The following is a 23,225-nucleotide window of genomic DNA, read 5'->3' on the forward strand; positions in this document are numbered from 1 at the left end:
TGGTGTCATCTTACATCATCGAGGTTTGCTCAAGATTGTTTGTGTAGCGATGAGATAAAGAGAGAGAGAGGGGGGAAAATCATCGTCAGTACTATCGAGGGAGTTATTTTACACCAGTTTTAATAGTTAGAGGCATTAGTTACCTGGTTTTGCGATTGAGTATATGAATCAGATCCAACCTATATTTGAGGGACTCATATTGAACTTTTTTTCTCGCTATCAATGGTAGCTATCCAAATTAGGCCCATACAAAATGTTACTACCACGCAGATGGCCGAGAGAATTTACTATTTGCCACTCTCTCGAAATGCCAGTGCTCAAATACCACTCTCCCAAATTTTTATTCTCAAATACCACCCGGGCCCACATGTCAGCCTCACTCAGCATCGGGTCCCGCATCACTTTTGTTTGAATGGAGAGTGAGATTGACATGTGAGCCCGGATGGCATTTGGGAATGAAAATTTGGGAGAGTGGTATTTGAGCACTGGCATTTGAGAGAGTGGCAAATAGTAAATTCCCCCGCAGATGGCCCGAGCACCACATCGACATCTGTGAAGCGGACCATGAGGCTGACCAGCCGAGCCGACCACCATTCGCCGGAACCCTAACCCGCCAAAACCCAAAATCAAAATCGCCATCTCGGCGAAGAAATCCCCAAATCCACCGGCGAAGCCCCACCAAACCGATGGCGTCCCACGCCGCCGTCGTCGAGATCATCGACGACGACGACGACGTCGCCGCCGCCTCCACCCCTCCCGCCCTCCACAAGCGCTCCCATGCGGTCGCCGCCGCCGCCCCCGATTCCCCCGACGCCTTCTCCCCTTCCCCTCCAGACCCGAAGCGGCGGCAGCTCGCGGCGTCAACCATCGTGCTCGACGACACCCCCACCCCTCCGAAGCGGCGGCCGCCGCCGGTAGCTGCCGACCGGTCCGCCTCCGTGGTGGCAGATACGCCCCGGTCGTTCGTGCCGTGCTCGCTCCGCAACCGCGCCATTGCTGGTGATACGCCCGATTCTGTTCTCCCGAGCCCGTCGTTCCACCTCGACGCTCCCGATTCCGCGACCCCTGGCTCGGATGTCCCGTGCTCCGTCGGGCTTGACGACATTGTTCCTGAGACCCCGGGCTTCAACTCCCCACGCTTGGCTCGTCCCCCGGCCGTGCCTGGCTTGACGTCTCCTATGACCGCGAGGAAATTTTCTGGTGAAGTTTCTTAACTATTAGATGCATTCCTTTCGAGTTTTCATGAATTCTACCGGCCTAGGTTAAGCTCATTTGGCTTCATCCATTGAATTTGCCGTGTGGCAAAATAGACAAGGATTAGGTCCAGTTCTAGTCATGGAGCGTTGGAGCTTGTAGCTCATTTCTGTGTTCTTTTTCTTGGCCTTTATCATTTTTCAATATAGCTATTCTTGGTGATTTATGGCAGGGGTTTCTATACAGTTTTGAGAAAACTTGTTTGCAACATTCTGAATCGATTTGTTGGGTCATTTTGGTTTTAACATCAGGTGGAATCAGACCTAAATCCTAATGATTGCAAACATTTCGATGATTAATCTGTCCTTAATAGTAGTTTGGAATTACCAATAAACAAAGTGTATCTGACTATTCTTTCGAGCATCATTTGTTTCTTTACTCTACTTGATATATGAAGGGTCCTTAAACCTTAAGTTACATGTTGGACCCAAATGACACCTGTCAATGTTTAGAAAGTGGCACAGATTTTTATCAGGAGGAGGGGGCAGAGATTTTTTTTCTTAAAAAAAAACTCCACTAACTATTGCTTTGTTGACAACACAGCATGTCCACTTGTAACTTTTTTTTTGGGTTAAGATTTATCTCCACCCTGCTTTCTTATGTGGGAGGCAACTGAGTGATCACATTGATTAGTAGATGACAGCATGTTTAATATTTATTATGGTTCTTATGTGGAGTAACTCTTTCTTTCTATTTTACAGGAGTATCTTGTCCAATATCTCTGGATAGTGATGACGAATTGGATGACACTGTATACAGGGAGTCTTTAACCAGGACGCCAAGCAATATGGCGAAGCCAGAACACGCAATTCAGCCTTGTACTACTTCCTGTACTGATAAAGTTGAGAATGCAAAAAGTACAGATAAGAAGGATTATTCAAAATCAAATGTTGGATATCAAACAAACAATTCTGCATGCAAAAATAATGGTAAGAAAAACCTAAAGTGAGGACAATAAAAATAAAATATTTGACACTCATATGTGTTGTAAAATCCTTTTAGTATACATCTGGTTGTAAACAATGTAGATAACACATTATTGTTTAGTGTATTGACTATGTATGCTTTTGTTAGGAACAACCAGCTACAATCAACCCCCTCGTGCTAATTCTCCTTGTGAAGATTCTACCTTGAAGGAGGCTGATCCTTCTATCAATAACCATTGTCCGCAGGTATGTTAACCTAAGTGGTTTGTAATTTGATGTTATAAACGTTGAAGCATATTTTTATATTTTCTAGGCAGAAATGTCATGGAAATGATATTTGACTGAATCGGAAGAATGTATGACCTAGTATGCCGTTAGGCATGTTAAATTACGATTACGCTGTTGGAGATCATATTGTAGTTTTAGGTGTAATTAATTGTTATGTGAGTGGAAATAGCTGAGACTTAAGATTATACAACAAAGATATTGATCAATCCAAAAGACAAAAGTTACACCTTAATAGCTGTATATGTATACTAACAAAAAAGGAGATGTCTTGTTTTTGAAGGAAGAAAATGCCCTACCGATTGAAGAAAGGAAGAAGAAACAACAGGTGTGGCATAAAGAAAATCTTCTTGTTTCAAGTTTCACAAATTATAGGTTTAGCTTTGAAATTCTTGTTCTTGCATGATATAGGAAGAGAAGAGACTAAAGAAGGAAAAGAAAGCCAGAGAAATCGAAGAAAAAAAACAAAAACGACTGGTTTGAAATCTAACAGAAGTGTATTTATTTATTCATGCCATGATCTAGAGATTAACAGAGCATATTGTTTATTTCTAGGAAACCAAAAAGCAAAAGGAAGCTATGAAAGCTGAACTAGCAGAATTGAAGAAGCTGGAGAAAGAAAAAAAGAAGTGGGAATCAGGGAAGTTAGCTACAAAATGTATTGTTGCTGAGATTGACTCAAGTGTTATTGAAAGTGGCTCAGTTGGAGGTGTGTTAAACAAAAGTAAGTTAATTAATACTAGTAATGTTTGTTCATTGTCTCACCTTTCTCCACTGCTCGGATTTCCAAACAGGTCATCTTGTGCAAGGATTTCATGAGAAGGGCCTTTGTTTTCGAGTAACATCTAATTCAATCAAGGGGTCAATTTTATGGAAGATGCAAATTCCTAATGAGTTTACCCAGGTACCGCTTACAGGATAACTTGTTTCCTTTGTTTACCTTTTTCCATTAGAAATTGCATCCCTTTATTGGTTCTTCAAATGTTTTGTTGGCCTCAACCTTATTCTGGCATGCGTACGTTGGTAAAACTTGCGCCTCCAAAGTAAAAGAAAAAAAATGATATATTTCTACTTAAACGGTTGGTTTCATCCTTATAACCAACGCACAAATGCGTTCCGGGTGTTTTTAAAGAGAGCTGCCTGTGTAATTGAACAGCCAATGCTGCTTCCTCAGGCCCAACTCCTAAAGAAGATACTTTTATTCACATGATAGTTAATCAATCATGTTCAATCAGTGGTTTCGTTGTACCTAGTTAGATGTGGAGTGTTTTCCCAAGCCAATGGCTGCTAACACATTCAGTCAAACTTGATACTTTGTCCATTTTGCTAAATTGGCTGAGTATGTGCAAAGAATATTACCATTATACCATACAGAGGCGATCTGCCACTCTCAGAATGAACAATTACACATCATAGTAAATTTATAATTCTGTTAGCTTATGGGAAAATTGAAAGGGTTAAATTTCAGAAGTATCAACACCAAAATCGTTTTACTGTAGATGAGCATGAATGGTTGCAAAATGCATTCACAGTGATGTGGTATCAACCATAAATTCTAGACAGAAAGTTAGAGTTGATCAAAGAATGGGTAGTCAGGTAGAAGGTTCTCTTATAGAATTCATCACCCTTTGCTGCTTTCATGTTTTGCTTTGAAGAAATTAAACCATTTTTATGGGGTGCCAGCAGATAAATCTAGATAAAAAAAATCTCCTATTTGATGTATATATACAGTTCCACAAAAAGTCACGGAAGACTGCGCATTTGACTGGTATCTTCTTGTTTTCTCTGTGTAAATACTGGCGACACAGGAAAAATATCCTAAAGTGCCATACATTTGTGCAGGACCAAGCTTCAACATCACAAGTGCCATATATTCTCTTTGTGCTTCAAGCTGAGGAATTCTGCGATCTTGTAAGTGGTGGTACATTACTGGATCATGTTCAGAAAGTTCGAAGACAGTATCCAGAATTCACAATTTGCTACGTTACTAATAAACTGATGAGCTTCATAAAAAGACGGTTAGTTCCTGGAAGTATGGATTATCATATATTTACTGTTCTTTTGGTCTGAACTCTGCTTTAAATTCTGATTTTGTGTTCAAATCATGTTGGTTTTTCTTAGTGCATGTAAGTTCAGTGGCAGTCAACATTAGTTTTGTGTGCTAATGTTTCTTAATTGTCATTAGTCTATTTTTGCTTGAACTATACGATCACATAGTTTTGGACTGCTGGTACTTTATGGCTAACGAAAAGCAGCATTTCTGAGAAAAAGCATTGTACTCGCTCCGTTTCACATTATAAGACGTCTTGGCATCTCAATCCATCATCTAGATTCACTAACGTATATATGAACTTGGACACATATGAAGCACATACATGGATCCATGCATGAATCTATTCAAAATCCAAAATGTCTTATAATGTGAAACAGAGGAAGTAATATGTAATATGTTGCACTGTTCACACCATGACAAACACATACGCACAAGACTGGAGAAATATGCATGACTCTCAAGGTTTGGAAGGAAAACATAGTTATGTGAGGTATTGTTTGTGTTTGCCTATCGTCCTGCTAAAATCACCTTCTTTTCATGCCAGCGAGCAGAATCAGTACAACAAGGCCACATCAAATTCTAATAGTTGGAAGCGTCCACCAGTGGAAGAGGTCTGTTTGCAATGCTATCAATTTCTGTTCTGAACTATTACTGTATCCTGAAATGTCTCATATTCTTTTAGGCCTTATGCAAATTAGCGACACACTATGCTAGAGTGCGCTCAAGGCACTGCACAGATGAAGCTGAAGTGACAGAGCATATTGTTGGCTTGACATATAGTCTTGCGAATTGCAAGTTCAGGCAAGTTACGTTTGACAATATAAATACTTTTAACACATTCTTCTGGCCAATATTGTGCCTTTCACGCACATTTGGTGCAGAAATATTTTTGTTGTTTCACTCAATGAACAACCAAGTCCATGTTTTGATACTGTCCCCTGCTGACTGTTCTGCAGGAAACCATTGACATGGTTATCTGTGCATGCTAATGGTTCAAATATTTCTAAAGGTTGCGTTGATAAAGATCGGATTAAGAAAAGTGCCTGGTAAGTTGTGCTTAGAACTGTATACTGAACCAAATTTCCATTTGTTGCTGTATGCTTTGCCTTTTTGTGTCCACTAATTGAAATAATGTTCCTTTCTCTATATACAGTACATTAGATGATTAGAAGAAGCACATTTCACAGTTTTCATCTTGTGTACAAGGTTTACTTGCAGTTTGCAAAGTATGGTGTTGATTCAAGTTCTGAACCAGCATTTCTGAATATTTCTATTTGGTTGTTGCTAAACTGATGATCCTCTATGAAATCTAGCCTAGCCTGTCTAGGTACCTCAGATACATTTAGTATTTGATCTAATTCTTTCCTTTGGTACTTTGGTACAATCAAATCGAATTGTTCAAATCAGAACTGACAGTGTTTGTAATCCAACCTTGTCTATAAATATTTTGTGGCACTTCTTTTCTTTGTAGATGACATCATCTATTCAGCCAACATCGGATATCAGCCAAGCTTGGTTGATGTTGGTTTGCAAGCTATATTTACATTAACGGTTTAGCATGGTGGTTAAGTGATGCTTCTGTGGACCCGTGGATGGAGACCATGCATGGACTTTTGGATTTTCGGATTGTGTGGCCTTTAATTTTTTCTGATTTTATAGTAGAGATGTTCTGACTATGTGCTACCTATTTTAATTGTGACAACTTGATAATTTTGGTCCCCCGTACTTTTGACAGTTCTAGCTCCCAACTATGCATTCGAATATAGTGTTCTTGGTTTCTTGACAGTTAATGATTTGTAGAGTGTCACTATGCTAATTCTTCAAATCATCTGTAACAGGCTGAAGTCTTTAGTTGCTATTCCCGGAGTCAGTCCAGGACAAGCTATTGCAATTGAGAAGAAGTACCCGTCCATGAGATCACTACTGAATGTGTATATGGATGACAGTAAATCTGTGAGTGCTGCCCTTTTGACAGGTTCTAAATAAGACTAAAAGCTAGGCATTGGCTTTTCGGTTTTCTTGACAGGTTCTTTGACAGGTTCATGAAAAAGAACATTTGCTTGAAGACTTGAGGTTGGAAGGTCCTCTGGGTGATTTTAAGAGAAGGCTCGGACCAGCATGCTCTAAAAAAGTGTACACAATTCTCATGGCACAAAATGGAGCGGCAGAAGTGGAAGTTGATAGGCGTGGAGCTTAGCTTAGCCTTCCATGCTCACATCGTCCTAAATCATGAAAGGTCGATTTTGTATTTATGGCCCTTTTGTCCATATTGTTTAGATGAAGCTTCAAGGTAGTTAATGTGATGTTCTTGGTGCTGAAGCCATTACTTGTTATGGCTGGCACTTTAATGTGCTCTCTACCCATCGATAAAAATGAAATTATCGTAAACTGAAGACATGACACATGGAAACTTCTGCTAGATATCTGGATGATAGGCTGTGATACCCTATTCTGTGTGATAGCAACACGATAGGTCCCAGCAATTTTGCAACTTTTGTAAAGTTCGTGACTATTGAGAAAGGTTCAAGTAAATAGGTTGGTACTGGAACCTAAAAAACATATTGAACGGCACTGCATTTGTGCGTGTCGGCAGTGTAATGTATGGTACCTTAAGGCGCAGCCGTGCACTGTACGATTACTCGCATTAATCAACTGCTTGTGGCTACCGATCTTGATCAGAGTACAACTACAGGTAGCTAGATTTCCAGTAACTTTCGTTCAGAATATGCTTTTTGGCGATTTCATCTATGGTAGTAGTTGGTAGCTGTTTCACTCTATTCTGCAGACTTTGTTGCAGTCGATCAGATTGCCCTGTCCTGAATTTCCACAGAGGCGTGATTCTGCAATGTACCCAAGGATCTATACCGTGCAAGCAAACGTACCACCTCAGCCGAAAGAGGGATAATTCTTCAGAAGAAACGCTTAAAAAATGGAGAAGATAGGATGGAATTGATGCGTGGGAATCACAAGACTGTTCATGAAATCCTGGTCCTGTTGCAACCCAAACGATCTTCCCCATCAGCACATTGCCAATGCCAAATGAAGCCTGATGATTCACCCGTTTCATCATTTTGCCTAGTGAGAAAGGATACAATCTAATCTCTTCATAGAGATGGTTATATTAATCTTTAGGCTGCCGGTGCCTTGCATTTGAAGCCGACATGTGCCTTGGGCAGTGACGCTGTGTTTCAACATGCACAAAAGGATGCCCATAGGCAGATTGTACGCGATTGTCGGAAACCCACTTATCATCACATGCAGCATTTGCAAGATTCATGGCATTGTTGAAACCGCTGGTTTTATGTTTCTTAAGCGCAATGACAAGTGTTTTTTTTATTAATTCGAGTATCTTAGGCAACCCTTTGGTGGACCAACAAAAAATGGGGCCCCAGCCACACCCGTTCTTTGCTTGCTATGATGAGGTCATGATGCAATTTCACAAGGGGAGAAGTTTACATTATCCAAGCACTCTAGCTTGTGATAGACATGGTCCATCCTTAATTATAGTAAGGTAGCTTCACCCATATCAATTTCTTTACTTGTTGGGTGCTTGTTGGTTCTTGATTGGCTGGCTGTGTGCTCAAGGTTCCTTCAAAAGCAGTAAACCCACAATTTATTAGTATACCACGGTAAAAAACATTATATCATACGAGTTTGGTCTGCTTTTGTCTTCCCTGCCTCTGCGAATAACAACACAGCTAAAGTCATCTTATTTGAACATACATATTTTGCATGTCACAACAAGGCAAAAGTAAAAGCTAAAGGGGATAAACAAATCCTACGAGAATTGAATATATTCACATGGATACGGCATCATGCACAGGTAGACGCCTAGATGGTAGTGACCGGTGAACATTCTTTACAGGCAATCCTTGGCACATAGCCACATCTCATCTGTGATTCTTGATGATGAGAAGTCATCGTCCCAAAGAAAGGAATCCCCAAGGCATGGCCACTACCTTCACATGACCCTGTAGCCATATCATGCTTGGGCAACAGAGGCAGCAGGTCACACTAGTCACTCACGCACACAACTAGTAGTAGTACCTTCACATGCTTTGCTACTAGTTGTATGACCGTATACCTACTCCGATACAATCGAGTATTCGCTTACGTGGTTTTAAAAGATTTGTGTGGCAGCTATAGGCTATACGGCCCTTAGGCTTTAACATGTCCATGTGCCTTTGCTTTCACCAGGAGAAGACGAGAGGAGAGAGAGCCCCGCATTGCCATGCATTTGTCAGAAGAAAAGAAGGAGAAAGTTACATGAGCCCATGCTATCTGGCTCCGATAGAGGCATACAACCACTGGGTTAAAGGGTAGGGGGCACTTGTATATATTGCTGTTTTGACTGTGATAAATGCCATCGCACACACCAGCTTTCAAATTTATGGACATGTTCTTTCAAACGTCCACAGGTTTGAAATTTGTGGCATATGGTGCCAGTTTTCCAGGGTGTCCCCTCTCCTCCTCCTGGTCATTGTCACGGCCGTCGCCGGGGTCAGTTGGGTCGCTGCCGGCTAAATGACAGGTGAAATGGAATGCAAAAGATGAATTAACAAACATCTGCTGTTGGGTTGGCGACGTAACGTCATGGCACCGATGCGTGCGGTGCCCGTCCCAGCATGTCACGGTGTCTGTCACGCACGCCCGCTGACAAGGAGAGGGGGGGCCGTCACGGCCAGCCCCAAGATTTTGTTTAAGATGACGAGATCCCAGTCGATTGGTCACATGGTCCAGCTCGCTGGATTACTCAGTTTGTAATCAATTCCCCACTAGTAGTAGTAGTAGTAGTAGTCTGAATCAAATCAATTGCCGTGGTATCCTACCTCTCCCAGCGGCTACGTAGTACGTACCGCCGTGTGCCCGTGTCCCCGCGTTGCAACCAACCTAGGAGTAGTAGAGAAAAACGGGGAAAACGCCGCTGCTGGCTGCTGCTTCGGTGTTCCACCGCAAAGCCGAGCGGTGCGAGCGATTTCGCGAGGCGCGCGCGACGCGGGAGGCAAAAGAACGTGAGAAACGCAGCGCGATCGCGTCCCCGCCCGCACGATGGTTGGACGGATGGCGGGGCGGACGCTGTGCGCCAACGCGACGACGGAGCGCGATCACGAGAGAGAGGAGAGGAGAGGCTGCAACTTGCGTAGCGCCTTGATGAATGCGGGGGAGAGGAGGCGTAAACGCGGGGCATGATTGCGGTGATATCTGCGGCGCACCAAGTCTCGTGACGTAATTTATAGCCAGATTTGGTGCACGCCTTGTACCAAAGCACCCCCATTAATCCCACCCCCACTGTCTTCGCCTGTTCCGTGCTGCAAGTACCACCCATTTTCGGGGGTCTACATTAATCACATGTTTAGTTATCACCCACAAAGCCACAACCAAAATTAAGTAAGCTGTGGCATTTATAAAAGTGTGACGAATAAATTGTTAATCACAAAGTGGGGTAAAATTAAATATATGATATAGGGGACATCTATTAAAAATATGTAACAGGTCATAATATAAACCAAATACACGTCTAGCAAGCTGTGACAGCTAAAAATGGGAAGTGGCAAAGTGTTCACAGTAACCAAAGTTTGGTACTAATTTTTCAACTTATAGTTTTTCGCGCATAATTTTCTCGAAGGGTTAAATGATATGTTTTCTAAAAATTATATACTAAAGTTACTTTAAAAATTATATTAATTTATTTTATAATTTTTTAAGCCAATATTTAATTAATCATAATATACAGAGATTAGTTTCCAACCACATTTGCCGACACAGCCTAAGTTACCACACGGGAGCAGAGCAGAGGACAGAAGAAAACAGGCAGCAGCATCGGGGGACATGAGCCCGTAAGTACGTACAGTGAAAACGCCGGTTCCCAATTAAAATTTTATTACCCATTAGCCCATGACGTGAAGTAACCAGGCAGCCCTTCGCCCGCGTTGGGACAGGCGCGGCGCGGCGCGGCACAGCATCCAGGCCCGGCAGGCAGCAGCATCAGCAGCTCGAGCCGCCCGCTCGCCTGCAAGAGCGCGAGCACATGCCTGCTTTGACACAGCAAAGACAACACCGGAAATTATGATGCCGCTTTGCACCAACGAATCGCGGTTTCCGATGCCACCACCGAGGCGTAGAAAAAACCGGTCTATTCCCCACGAGTCCATCGCGATGGCTATAGCTGATGCGTCCGACGTTTTTGCGCCGGAAAAGAGAGAGAAATCAGCAGGAAACCACGGCAAATTCGCAGGCTCCATCATCATCATCATCCGGCACCGGTGGATGGATGGATGGATCGTGCGCGCACTGTGCGTGGATGAGAGATCGGAACCCAGAAATCCTACTAGTCAATTTGGTTGGCGATGGTCCAAGGAGCAGTGCTGCTGTTGATGCTTATGACTCGGCCGTTTTTTTCTTTCTTCCAGGAGAGCACTAGCATTGTGGCCTGGGAATAAAGGCACTTTGAAGAAGCACCGTTTGCAGGAGATAGTTGGAGTAGTTTTCTCATCGTTTTTTTCTTTATAAATAAATATGTATATACTGCTGATCCGTCTGATGTGTGTGCACGCATTGACTGCTGCTACTTGAGCAAACAAGTGATGGATGCTGCTAGGTGTGGTGATAAAGCTGATTGACTTCAGGTCACACAGAATGGCAAATAAAAAATGGGTCCCTTTCTGAGTTTCCCTTTGCTTTTGTATGCTACGGTTGTTTTCTTTCCTTTCCTCCATAGGTTTGGTCTTGGATTCCCTGAGCTTACAGCAGCAGTAATTGTACAGTTGACCTGATCATCGATCAACCATGGACCATACATGTATTCCAAATGAAACCCATTTCACTCACATATATACCGACCGATCGATGAAACTAGTACAGATGGTCAAAACGTCAAAGGAAAAAAAAGATATCATCTTGATCTACCATGTACGGAGGCACAGATCATACGGCTTGAATTGAGGAGCGTAGTGTACGAATCTTGTTGCAGCGGCGACCTTACAGGGCATTAAAACGCCCGGTAGTCAAAGGCTTTAACAGTCCAGAGATTGAAGAGAGACCAAAATGGCCCCTACCTTTTGCTGTCCATGGTAGGCGCTTGCCAGCTTTTAAGCAGCGTCCATGTCCATGACCAGAGAGCCATGGAGAAAAAGAGAGAGAAAACGCAAACAAAACCTTGCAATGATGGCCATTAGAAAGATGCTTTCGAACAAAACAAAGAAGCAAAAAATATCGTGTGAAGCCATATAGTACTATAGTTAACCCTAATCAATTAAAAACGGCTGTGACTAGTAAACTGAAAAGCACAAAAAGTATATTGAGCTGGTCTACAATGTTTATCATGTATGCTTTGCTCGCCTTTCAATGGCGCCAACTTTACATTTGCTGCCTAGCTATCAAGATCAGAGTGCTCTCTCGCCTACTACGACTAATCACCTTCTTTACGTCTCCGTTAGGAAATGGCAGTAGCAACCGTGCTTTCTTTCCTGGCTGTCACATGGCATTTTTCTCATAGTCCTGGCTAGTAGTGTTTTGTGATAATTTGTCTGCATGTTTTTATCAGGGTTAGTTGGCTGGTTGGCTGACCGGTAAACATGCTAGTAGATGCTTGGACGGGTCAATGAAAACTCTCTCCAAATATCGGCTTACATTTGTTTGTTATGCCGGCCTAGTGACAATTGAACTTGTGAGAATAATCTATGCAGATGCCTCTGGTTGTGCTTGCCTTGTGATCCTTTGCTTTCAAGAAACTATTTCCGTTGTCATTCACAGCTGTTTAAGCTACTAGTACTAGGAGGTTGGCATGCGCCTTTACAGTTTGTTTTTTCCTCCCAATCTTCACCATTGAGAAGACAAATAGAAAAAACAATTACAGAGACATGCCTCCATATTTGAAAAGGTCCAAGGCTAAAAATAAATTAAGAGAGCGACAAAAAGTAGCACTAATTGGCTTCTAAAAAAGAATACTTTGACAATATTATTTAAGCAACAATTTTGAAAAGAATTTGTCATTTATAATGTAAAATTCACGCAGTCGAAAATAAAAAGAATTTTAAAGGATTATATTTGGATACTTTTTTTCTATATGTGTTCTTCGGAGCAGAGGATTTGAGTGAATTGCTATCCTATGCACCGATTTCATAGAAGATATTACCGTGAGCTCTAACCTCATTGTTTTTACGTTGAGAAGGCAAATGCATTTCCTCTCTTTATCTCTCTTTTAATTCTATAAAAGTTCTTTGGTTATATTCTTTTAACCATCCAAACATAGTATGCCTAAAACTCTCGTGTTTTGAACTCCTGCCTAATCTGCACATACTTAACATTCCGATCTTGCTTTTTTTTCCTATTCAGTATTCACACGTTTTTCACATTCCGTGTTCCAAAGGAGTCCTAAGAGCAGGTTTAATAGTATCGCTGGCTACAGGCTATAAATGTGTACCATATCATCTTATAATTAGATAGTACAATAGTAAGCTGTTGACACGTTAAACAAGTAATATCTTTATTAATTTTTTAATCACCTCAATCTCTTTCTTCTTTAGGGCACCCACAATGATTATCTATAGGCTCTATAAGAGATCCATGTCAGCATATTTTCCTACATGGAAGATATTAAATGAAGAGAGAGAGCAAAGCTATCTACTAACTTAGAGATAGTCTATAGAGAAAAACGAGGCAATGCATGAGAGAGCTATAGATACCCATGTAGACATACTATTGAGGTGATTTACTATTAATCTAGTCTATTGCTGAGATGTACATGTTTTATAGAGAGCACCTTACTTTACCATTGTGGGTGCTCTTACCCTTCCCTCTCTCACTCCGCTGCAACACTGACAAAAAGCAATGCACAGGCACCTAGGAGCTCGTGTGCGCTAGCGACTAATTTGCCGTCCGCTCGCATCCTCTTTCCTCCCTTCTCTCGTCCATGTCATCATCCAATCTGACGTGTAGCACATATCGCCAGCTCAATCTACCTTATTAAACCTGCTCTAACTGCACTATGTAAAAACAATCCGTTTATTGATTAGATCGATCATATCAGCATGATCTGGTTCATATCAAGAATTGGTGTAAAATAAGCACGCCATTGGAAAAGTGTATTGGACTCCACATGTTGAAATAAGAGTTCATATCAATTACACTTTGTGAATAAATCTAGCAGTCAGATATAATTATAATATTACTGACTAAAGAAGAAATAACTATAACATAATAATTGTTTGCTCCAAAATTTTCAATTTAAAATGATGAATAGTTATAATTGAGACTCCAATCTAGTACAACTTGTATTAATTCTGAATTTCAAAAGTTTCGAACAATGATAAAAAAGATAGTGCCTACTATTAATTATGTTTTTGAAATATATTAATTTGAAAATTTTGACAGTAATGATATATACAATATAGATCGCATGGATAATTTTGCTAATATTAATCAAATGGAATCATTTTCAGTAGTATTTTAATTAAAATTTATAAATAACTTTTTTGAAAAATACGTAGCTTTAATTTAAGAAACTCGTACATTTGCACATGGTGGATTAACTGCAGTGCTGCCCTTGCGGTGGTAGTGATTAACAGGTGGACCCAATCCCACATATCATCAACGACTACTATAGGTGCAGTGTGTCAACCAAGTCCGAGAATCCCCTCAACTTACTAGCTCTAGCTTCAATCGACCACGTGAAATTGACATCCCATATGTTGAAGCAATTGACATGCTATACTACTAAGAGCACAATACCAGGCTATTAGCCAACTATAAACATATTTTAATGAGATAAACGATAAGAGATAAGAGCAGCGGGCTACAGATTTACAGCTAGCTGCAGCACGGACTTCAAGACACTGTGTGTATCATAGGTGGGACCATATATTAATAGTATAGTAATCAACTATTGTATGAATTGGCTATTACATTGGCTATAGATAAATTGGAGCTAATAGTGGGATGTACTATTAGAGCAGGTACAATAGCAGGCTATAAAACAGCTGCAAACATATTTTAAGGATATAAATGAGGAGAGAGAAGGGAAGCGGGCTACAGATTTGTAGCCAGCTGTAGCATGGACTCTAATACACAGTGTGTGTATGACAGGTGGGTCCAGGTACTACTAGTGTAGTATGTAACTATTGTATGAATGAGCTATTAGATTTGCTATATATGAATTGGAGCTAATAGTTAGCTATACTAAAACTTGCTTTTAGACTTGCTCTAAAGACTCTCTCTAGGCACAAACATGACCACAACACAACACCCACGCTGTGGCATGGGAATTTGTAGTGTTTTGTTTTCCAAGGTCAGACCTTGGTTAAATTATTCAATTTTAATAATTTGTAACACATTAATTATATATTAGCTAATAATTAGATAATTAATATGTATTGAACCCGATAATTTTTTTCTGGGTTTACCATTGCGCTGCGACATACGGTCATGTATATGCAAGAACGAAAAAATGAAATGCAAATCCTAGGATACAAAAGAACAGGATTATGCGTATTTCTAACACAGTACTGCGAACGATTCCTGTCGCATTCGCACCTCTAACCCGTTCCGCCCGCTCCTCGGTCTCATTAGATACACTCTGTAATAACTTTAACTCCCCCAAACGATATGCTTTTTTAAAATGTGCTTTGGCTTTTGATGACCCGGATGGAAATTCGCCCACTTCTTTTTTTATCTGAACCCAATGAGGAGGTAGTCTGCAGCCGAGGTTCTTTACGCAATTTAGCCCAAAGCAACCATGGTAAAGAGGGTTGCTAAAGATCAGAGAATCCAATCCAAACTGAGATGGAGGAAGAAGAGGGAAAGTAAAGCAAAATGGCATAGCTAGCCGGGCCAAGCGCATTCCAGCCGTATATTCTCCTGCCAAGTACTCCACATAGCACGAGCTCCGTCAGTAAAGCGGCAAAGCATTCCAAGCACCCGCAACGACCTATAAAAAAGGCCACACAAACACACAAATGACACAAATAATTTGTTCTCATGGAGAGAAAAAAAATTGCCTCTGAAACAGCCACTGATAATTAGCCTCATCTTTCTCTGCGTGCAGCTGGTCCAATCAGTTGACCGAATGTAAAATTTCAAGCTCGTAATTATTAGTTTGGGAAAAAAAACATTTGTGTGGTGTTCTTCTAGGTAAGTGCCGGTGATAAGGGGAGTTGTTCGTGCAGAGAAATTTTTTTTCTCTTGTTGATAATTTCAGATGATGATTTGTGCATGGACGTAAGCTGGAATGGCGCATGCATGCCGTGCACCGCTTAGGACACGTATCGGCTTTTGACTTCACTCCATCTACATGATGGTGGCACGGTGGGCCCCGAGACGTGCATGTTGTGGCTACGTGAGGTTCGTGACGGCAAAAATTTTCAAATGAATTTTAGGCGATTTTGTGATAATTAGTTGTATTGTGAATGCAAAAAAAAAATCAAAGAGGATTTAATTGGGGGATTAATAACCATGTGATTTCTCTCGGCTCAACACGTGTTGGATTGAGGTGCTTGGAAGAACGTTTGCAGATTTTCCGGAGGTGTTAATTATACGTTTTTATTTCGTTTGAGCTGGAAAGAAGCGGAAATGCAGCAAAAAGAAAGGTGGTCTTTGATGCACAGGAGGAACAAACTATATGGCAAAATTCATGTGAACCCTCGTTTTTAAGCGTTCCCATCCGAATATATGCGTGTCAGCCAACATGATAGAGAGAATATTGAAAACACCACACCACAATCAATGGCTTCCTTGCAAGGAAAAGCCTCTTGGTTTAGCATAAACTTAGGGAAAAGATAATGTTTTTGAAGAGAAACCGGCTGTCTTTCAATGACAGTAACACAATTAGTGCTCCTAAAAGAACCAGCTCACAATTTAATAGTACTCCTACAGTTGTACCTCTGGTAACTTATCTGGACAGTGAACAGCTCCCTTTCACAATTACTCATGAAGTGACAAACAACGCAGCCATTTCAATAAGCAGGCATGACACTTGGATTACACCTAGAAATAATCAATGCAAGGATGCTCAACCAAGGAAGAAAAAAAAAAGAGAGCAGGATAATACACTATTCAATGGAGAGGATGAGCATGCAGAGAAAGAGTGCTGCAAAAATCCAAAAGTGGATGGGGGAGGGAGGTCATGTGAAAGACAACACAACAGTGGCTCTCTGCTCTCTACTAATCTTTGTTTGGCCCTTGTTAAAGGAGATGTTAATTCTAATCCTAATTGGGGAGCATTTAAAGGCTGGGTTTTAGTGGGGGAGGAAGAAAGGGATCCTTCCAACCAAGACCCACAGGAAGAGAGAGAGAGAGGGAGAGATGAGATGGAGAAATAAATAAATCCAAATTCAGCCAAACTTCTCTCTCTTCCTCCTCTTACATCCTCTCATCACCACCACCACCCCACCTCCTCTCCCTGTCTTTCTCCTTCTCCTCCTTCCTCTCGCTCTCTCCTCCTTGACAAAATTTCCTCCACCCATTCCCTTCTCCACCCACCCTGCCGATCTCTCTGAATTCGGTCGCCTCCTCCGCACCATCTTTCTCTCCTCCTCTCTTCTAGCAATCGGTCGTTTCCTCCGGTTGTTGTGCTGATTCTTCGTTCTTTCTCTCCCTCTCTCTCTCTTTCTTTCTTCCTCTCTCTGCCTTGGAGAGGATCAAGAAACGAAGGGGGGGAGGAGAGGAGAGGAGAAGGGAAATCGAGAAAAGTCTGTTCTTTGGTTTGGCTCGTGTGGTTCTTGAGAGCTGCTGTTTGGAAAATCTCTGCACCTGTTGCTGGTACGGTTTGCTGCATCTCTCTGTGTCTATGTTTTTGTTTAATTTCTCTTGTTCTTTTGATTCTGCATGGTGGCCTGCCATACTCTTTGGTTGGAAATCCATGGTTCCTTTGCAATACATGTCCTTTCTTGTGTTGATTCTTTCGTGGTTCATCCCACGAGATGTTTTCTACAGTCCGGAATGTGTCAAATGCTATTAAACCGTGAAAAATTCGTGTTTTTCTTTTTCATAAACACATTTCTTCAAACTTTGTAAACGGTACGTTTCTCTTTGCTTGGTGTTACGGTGAGAAACAGAGATGACTTGGTGTTCTTGGTTCGTTAAATTCCTCCCTGTGTTGGTTGCCTTTCAATTTCGTCACGAGAAAATCAACCTGTCCCTTGAAACCGTGGATCGCCGCTTCTACCTTTTCTTTCCGTTTGTCTTTTTTACTTAAAACTTCTTTTTTTTTTTTGCAAACCGAAAAGGAAGGGAATTAAATGCAAATAAAATGAGAGTAGTAGTAGTATATTTTTTGGATTGTCCACAGAGGCAATGGGGCCCATCTTGCATGCAGTCCATCTGTTTAGGTCGCATGCAATGTACAATCACCGTGTCTCACACTCATTAAATTGCATGCATCAGCACACCCTTTGCTTACAACAGCCCAAACCATCAAGTTTGGTGCATCCATATACCTCACCAAATGCGGTTCATGCCAAGATTGCTACAGTAAAATTAGTTAATGCTCTCATCAATGACAGAATGAATTGCTATTCTGTAAAACCCAAACTAGTCTTCCTGCTTCTGGATAGTAACCCTTTTATCAAAAAGAATAACTTTCTGATAGCCGAGTCATGAACAAAAGATTTGTCTGTTCACATTTCTATAGATGTTAATTAGTTAAAGATAGTATATAACAATACGATTAGACTTGCGTTGTTCAGTAACATAATGACTGAAATTCAGCAGAACCTAGCGTGTGATGAACCGTAGCATTCAACATTCCTTCAATTTGAGACTGTTTGTTTGCTTCTTCTGTACGGGCAATGCTAAGAACATATTTTTTACCCAAAATTCTAATATCTTACAATCTTTCTTACATTTGCAGACCACTTGCTTCAATTGTTGAAAGAGATGAACAGCACCTGAGATGCTATTGCCAGACATCAATTGATAAAGAGCACATCTTCAGTAATGCAAGGACAGAAGAACTCTGTTGAGCAGCTTGCTGATGTGTTTGGATTTGACCATGCATCCAGTTCAGGAAACCCTGTCATGGATCAACAAGGATATTGGAACAACATTCTTGGTTCAGTGGAGTCACATAACCTTCAAGGTTATCAGGTGAACCGTAGTGATGGAACTATTCCTTATGGAAACGGTGTGCATCAAAATGGCACTTTTTTAGGTTTTTGGGAATCAGGCGAAGCAAGTGCAAGTGGCAGTTCACTACATTTTGGGGGCTCTAATGAGATCAAAGCTGAGCAACGTAATATCGGTGGTGGCCTAAGGATTGGTGAAAGGCGCTTGGTAGCTGAGCGCAACCTTTCTTTGGATAATGTTGATATAGGCCTTAACATCAATGGTAATGATCTATCTGGTGAAAATTCAAATGTGAATGGTGCTTCACAAGGCTCTGAACTACATGGTGGCTGCTCTCATACTGGTTCAAATGGTCAAGCCTCTGAGCTGAGATTACATCCATACAGGACATTCATATTAGGTGCAGATCAACCTGAGCCTTTTAATTCTTTGAATGGCAGTGAAAATCCTTTAGGTGATTTTTCCTTGATGCCAGAAGGCATTGATCAGCGACCAGGCAGTTCCCTGGATGGCCGCCGGCTGGCATGCAAGAGGAAAAATATAGAAGGAGTTAATGGGCAGTGCTCGGCAGGTGCTAGCACTAGTTTTTCCCACAGGAACGATAGTATTTTCCATAACATTGCTTCTTCGAGTCATAATCCCTCTCCTAGTACAAATTTACCCTCTCCTAATTGTCTGTTGGTTCCAAGCACTCTTGATGAACAACTCCCGCGTTATGGAGCTACTACAGCTGGATTGTCATCTAGTAGCTATGATCCTAGTGGAGGCAATAACAATTCAGGAGGCTCACAAAGAAGTTTTCGGCCAAGAACTAGCCTGGCTCAACATATTGGCCCCTATGGTGTGTGGCCATCTTCAAGTACTATCAGACATTCCAATTCATGGAATCATCATCCACCTCCCTTTCAGAGTTCATTTGATGAACCACCGGAGGTAATTCCAGTGGTCAGTAGCCTGAACTTTCAATACCAGCATCCAATGAATGTCGTTCCTGGCATTCCACAGATGTCACACCGGTTCACTGGTCCAGGGGCCTCATCATCAAGAACAGGCAATTTGGAGAACAGAATTATTGGTAGTGAGGAATTTAGCGCGAGGAATGTAGTGGCTACCAGCTTCCCTGATGCAGTTCCTCTGGCCGCACTAGACATGAGGCATTTGATACCAGAACCATCTAGTTGGAATGTAGATGGCAGAGCTACTACCATTCCAGGAAATGTTCCTTCTTCATCGAGAGCTAATACCAATTCGATGGTTAATCCACCAGCAGGCTCTCCATTTATTGCCCATCAAAACTTGCATAGACGTAATCCTCGTAATTTGTCAGAGGTAGCTTTTCGCCTGCTCAGTTCAATATGTTCCATTTTCAAATCGATTTATCTTTTAGTAATCTTCTTGCGTTTTTTTCTTTTATAGGAGATAAGTCGTTTATCTGGAGCTCTTCGTGGCCATCAGCACCCACGCCTAAGGTCCGGTTTTCTGTTAGAACGACAAGGTGATGGTGTTTGGGGTGTTCCGTTGTCAACTAGGAGCAGGGAAGGAAGAAGATTAATTGAGGTATCAATTCTGCTCTCTTTTTTTCCCTTCTCTTGCCTGCCTTGTTTCTGAACTAGGTCAGAAATCAGAATAATGTTATGTTTACATCCGTTTAGTGGACATACAGAAGCATCATTAGGAATAATATTCTGACGATCTTCTAAATCTCATTTCCCCTTTGATCTCACATGCTTCTTCGCATGTCTGCAGCCAGCCATCCACCTAATTCTGCGGTGGAAAGATAAACTTTAGTTTCTCACCAATCTGAAAATGTTACGGCAGTTGCTAAATCCCCCCCCCCCTTTACGCACCATCATCTTGTACCTAGTAGTGACACTTAATTTTATTAACTCAACAGAGAGAGAGAGAGCACATATCTTGTTTTGGTTTTAAATGACACAGTGGATTAATAGTTATAAAATTCAATGGACCGTTTACCTTATGCATGCTACGTTTTGTTTCTAGCCACATGTTATTCTCTAGAACTATGTGGCTTGGACATAGGCAATAACTAGTGAGCCATCCATGTTGGATGCGTCGTTCATTTATTTACTTGTGTAACCATGAAGTCTATGCAAGACAATATGTTTCTTACCTTTTTGCTTGTCACCAGATCCGGAACGCGCTTGAAATGATTCACAGAGGGGAAAATGTAAGATTTGAGGTCAGTAACAACTGTGGTTTCGGAGTTACCTACAGTTGCCTATTTTTATCTGCACGGACTTGTAGAGATTGATGAAACTATATTATGTCCTAAAAACTCACAGCAAGACTGGCTGACTAATACTAGTTGATGCTAGGATTACATAAGGTTTGCTCTGTCCATTCAGTTTGGATGTAGAGGCTGGATTCTAATCCATTTTATAAAAGAGAGATCGCATAAGGTGTTGTTTTGTTTCTGAAAACAGAAGTTTCTTGTAATATGGAAATAGTATATAGTGAATGCATGAAAGACCATAGTATATCTATAATTCAGAAAAATATAGTCATCATTTCAACAGAGAGAAACAAATAGGCAACAACTTGCACTGAACCCTTTTTTGTTTTCTAAAATCTTTGCTTATTTCTTGAGGTATTTACTCTTGCTTCCACGTATATCTGTTCTTGCTACAGTCCATTTTCTATGGTGGAGTCGACATTCATGACAGACACAGGGATATGCGCCTTGACATAGACAACATGTCTTATGAGGTTGGTTTTCCTTAGCACAATATTATCTGGATCTTTCTCCAGCAAAACTCTGATAATTGCTGTTGTCTTCCAGGAGCTATTGGCACTGGAAGAAAGAATAGGCAATGTTAGCACTGGCCTCAGCGAGGAAGAAGTGACAAAGCTCCTAAAGCAAAGGAAATTCTCATCATGGAGGTTGGAAGCATCTGTGGAAGAAGAGCCATGCTGTATCTGCCAGGTATAACTCAGGCCTATCAGAAGCTTGTGACATAGTTTCCTTTGTTTAGTTAACTTGAAATCTAGCAGGTTCAGTGCTTTGTGCATTTAGCTTTGTTAATTGTACGCCATACCTAATAGGTGACATAAGCCTGTGAGTATGTCCATTTTAACTTGAAAAACACTCATCTATCAATAATGTAGCTGTAATTATCAATTAAGTCGGTCAGGCCTGTGAACCACTACCAGTTGGACAACAATGCTCAACTTTTAAAACTTGTAGCTGAAAGTTGAATATGATTTTGTTCAAGATTCCTAGTGCTGCATATACTGACCTACCCAAGCAAATATCTTACCTTGGGATACACTTGAGGAATTGTCTTTGCTCAATATCTTCCTTTTTCTTCATTGTCTTCTTAAATCAATGAAAAGTTTTGGCAATTCTGCAAACTAATAATTCATATTGATGTCTTCTAACTATGTTCGTTCTCGCTGTTTATCCAGGAAGAGTATGTTGATGGGGATGATCTCGGGACACTGGACTGTGGACATGACTTCCATGTTGGATGCGTCAGGCAATGGCTGGTTGTGAAGAACACCTGTCCCATATGCAAAAATACTGCTCTGAAGTCTTAGAAAAAGCACAGGGCAGTAAACACTGCGTGCTTGTTCGATCGCAAGATCGTTTAGTGATTCATATTACCGTGCCGTTTTTTGATTAGAAATTTTTTTTGCCATTGACCTACAAATTTGATTAAAAAAAAGGTAAAAGAACTGGTCCCTGCAAACTGCCCCCTCCTGCAGTAAATAATCCCTGGAATCTGTCGCTCTGCATTCAACTGAATATTTATGGCTGGTATATTGGATGATGGCTCAATATTTTTTTCACTGTCTGTGCCCTGTTAATCCTGCCTTATCTGCTACGCATGCTACTACCATGTGCCAACCAACCTGGTACTACTGTTTTGCAGTAATTCATGTTTCCTCTCTGCCTGATCGATCCAATGCGTTTTTGTTCGTTGCACCTTGTATCTGTTTCTTGTCGGCCACAGACGCCCGCGGCGCGAAAAGCCGGCACGCAATTGCCGACGTCGCCGTCGCCGGCCCAACTCCCCCCCGGCCTCTTTTGGAGCCTTTTCCCTCTCATCCGCCCACACGCCGACGTCCCCGCCGCGGCATCGCGACCGGCAAACGCAGGGGTTGGTGACTTGGTGTTGGTGGCACGCGCGCGACGCCACAGAAAGCGGCAAAAAAACACGCACGTCGCGGCGCGGCCACCGGTCGCTGTAGCTGGTATTCCCACCGGCAGGGTATCGTCTCCGCTCCACTCATCTACTGCTCGCGACTCGACTGCTTTGTGCTTGCCCTCACTTGCTGCTAATGCTACTAGTAGTAGTAGCTAGCTAGATAGGGCCCTGATTTGGAACTGCATGTTTAGATTCGCCGTCAAGCTCAGCGAATTGGACGCTAGCAGCGGCCGGACACGTTAGAACTCGATTCCATGCCCCATCACGATTTGTGCACAAGCACAACACGGACACAATCATCGTTAGATACGGATTCCTTCCTCCGACTCCTGTACTTTCACAAGAAAGTTTTTCGCGCGCTCATTACAACGTGTTATGGGCCTTGTTGATTCGAGGCTGGGCTGCGGTTGGCAGAGGTTGATCGATCGAAACGGGCCCAGTTTGGAGGGGAGGGGGGAGCCGTGGGAGCCGTGTGATCGG

General features: G+C 41.8%; 2 protein-coding genes across 2 annotated transcripts; both read left to right on the forward strand.

Moving 5' to 3' along the window:
* Positions 1-550: 550 nt before the first annotated feature.
* On the forward strand, positions 551-6,906 carry LOC127771622 (crossover junction endonuclease EME1). The gene is made up of 13 exons (XM_052297554.1): positions 551-1,200; positions 1,956-2,183; positions 2,329-2,426; positions 2,749-2,793; positions 2,877-2,942; positions 3,021-3,174; positions 3,260-3,369; positions 4,308-4,483; positions 5,063-5,129; positions 5,201-5,319; positions 5,475-5,564; positions 6,357-6,471; positions 6,557-6,906. The coding sequence occupies exons 1-13, from the start codon at positions 687-689 to the stop codon at positions 6,713-6,715; spliced, it is 1,941 nt and encodes a 646-aa protein (XP_052153514.1). The 5' UTR covers positions 551-686; the 3' UTR covers positions 6,716-6,906.
* Positions 6,907-16,856: 9,950 nt separating this feature from the next.
* LOC127771125 (probable E3 ubiquitin-protein ligase HIP1) lies at positions 16,857-22,386 on the forward strand. Its single transcript, XM_052296953.1, has 7 exons — positions 16,857-17,271; positions 18,362-19,905; positions 19,993-20,133; positions 20,726-20,776; positions 21,226-21,303; positions 21,377-21,520; positions 22,003-22,386. Exons 2-7 carry the CDS (start codon positions 18,448-18,450, stop codon positions 22,132-22,134), a joined length of 2,004 nt encoding a protein of 667 aa, XP_052152913.1. The 5' UTR covers positions 16,857-17,271; positions 18,362-18,447; the 3' UTR covers positions 22,135-22,386.
* Positions 22,387-23,225: the final 839 nt, after the last annotated feature.

The sequence above is a fragment of the Oryza glaberrima genome, chromosome 4, assembly GCF_000147395.1.
Source record: "Oryza glaberrima chromosome 4, OglaRS2, whole genome shotgun sequence".
In the NCBI taxonomy this organism is placed as follows: domain Eukaryota; kingdom Viridiplantae; phylum Streptophyta; class Magnoliopsida; order Poales; family Poaceae; genus Oryza; species Oryza glaberrima.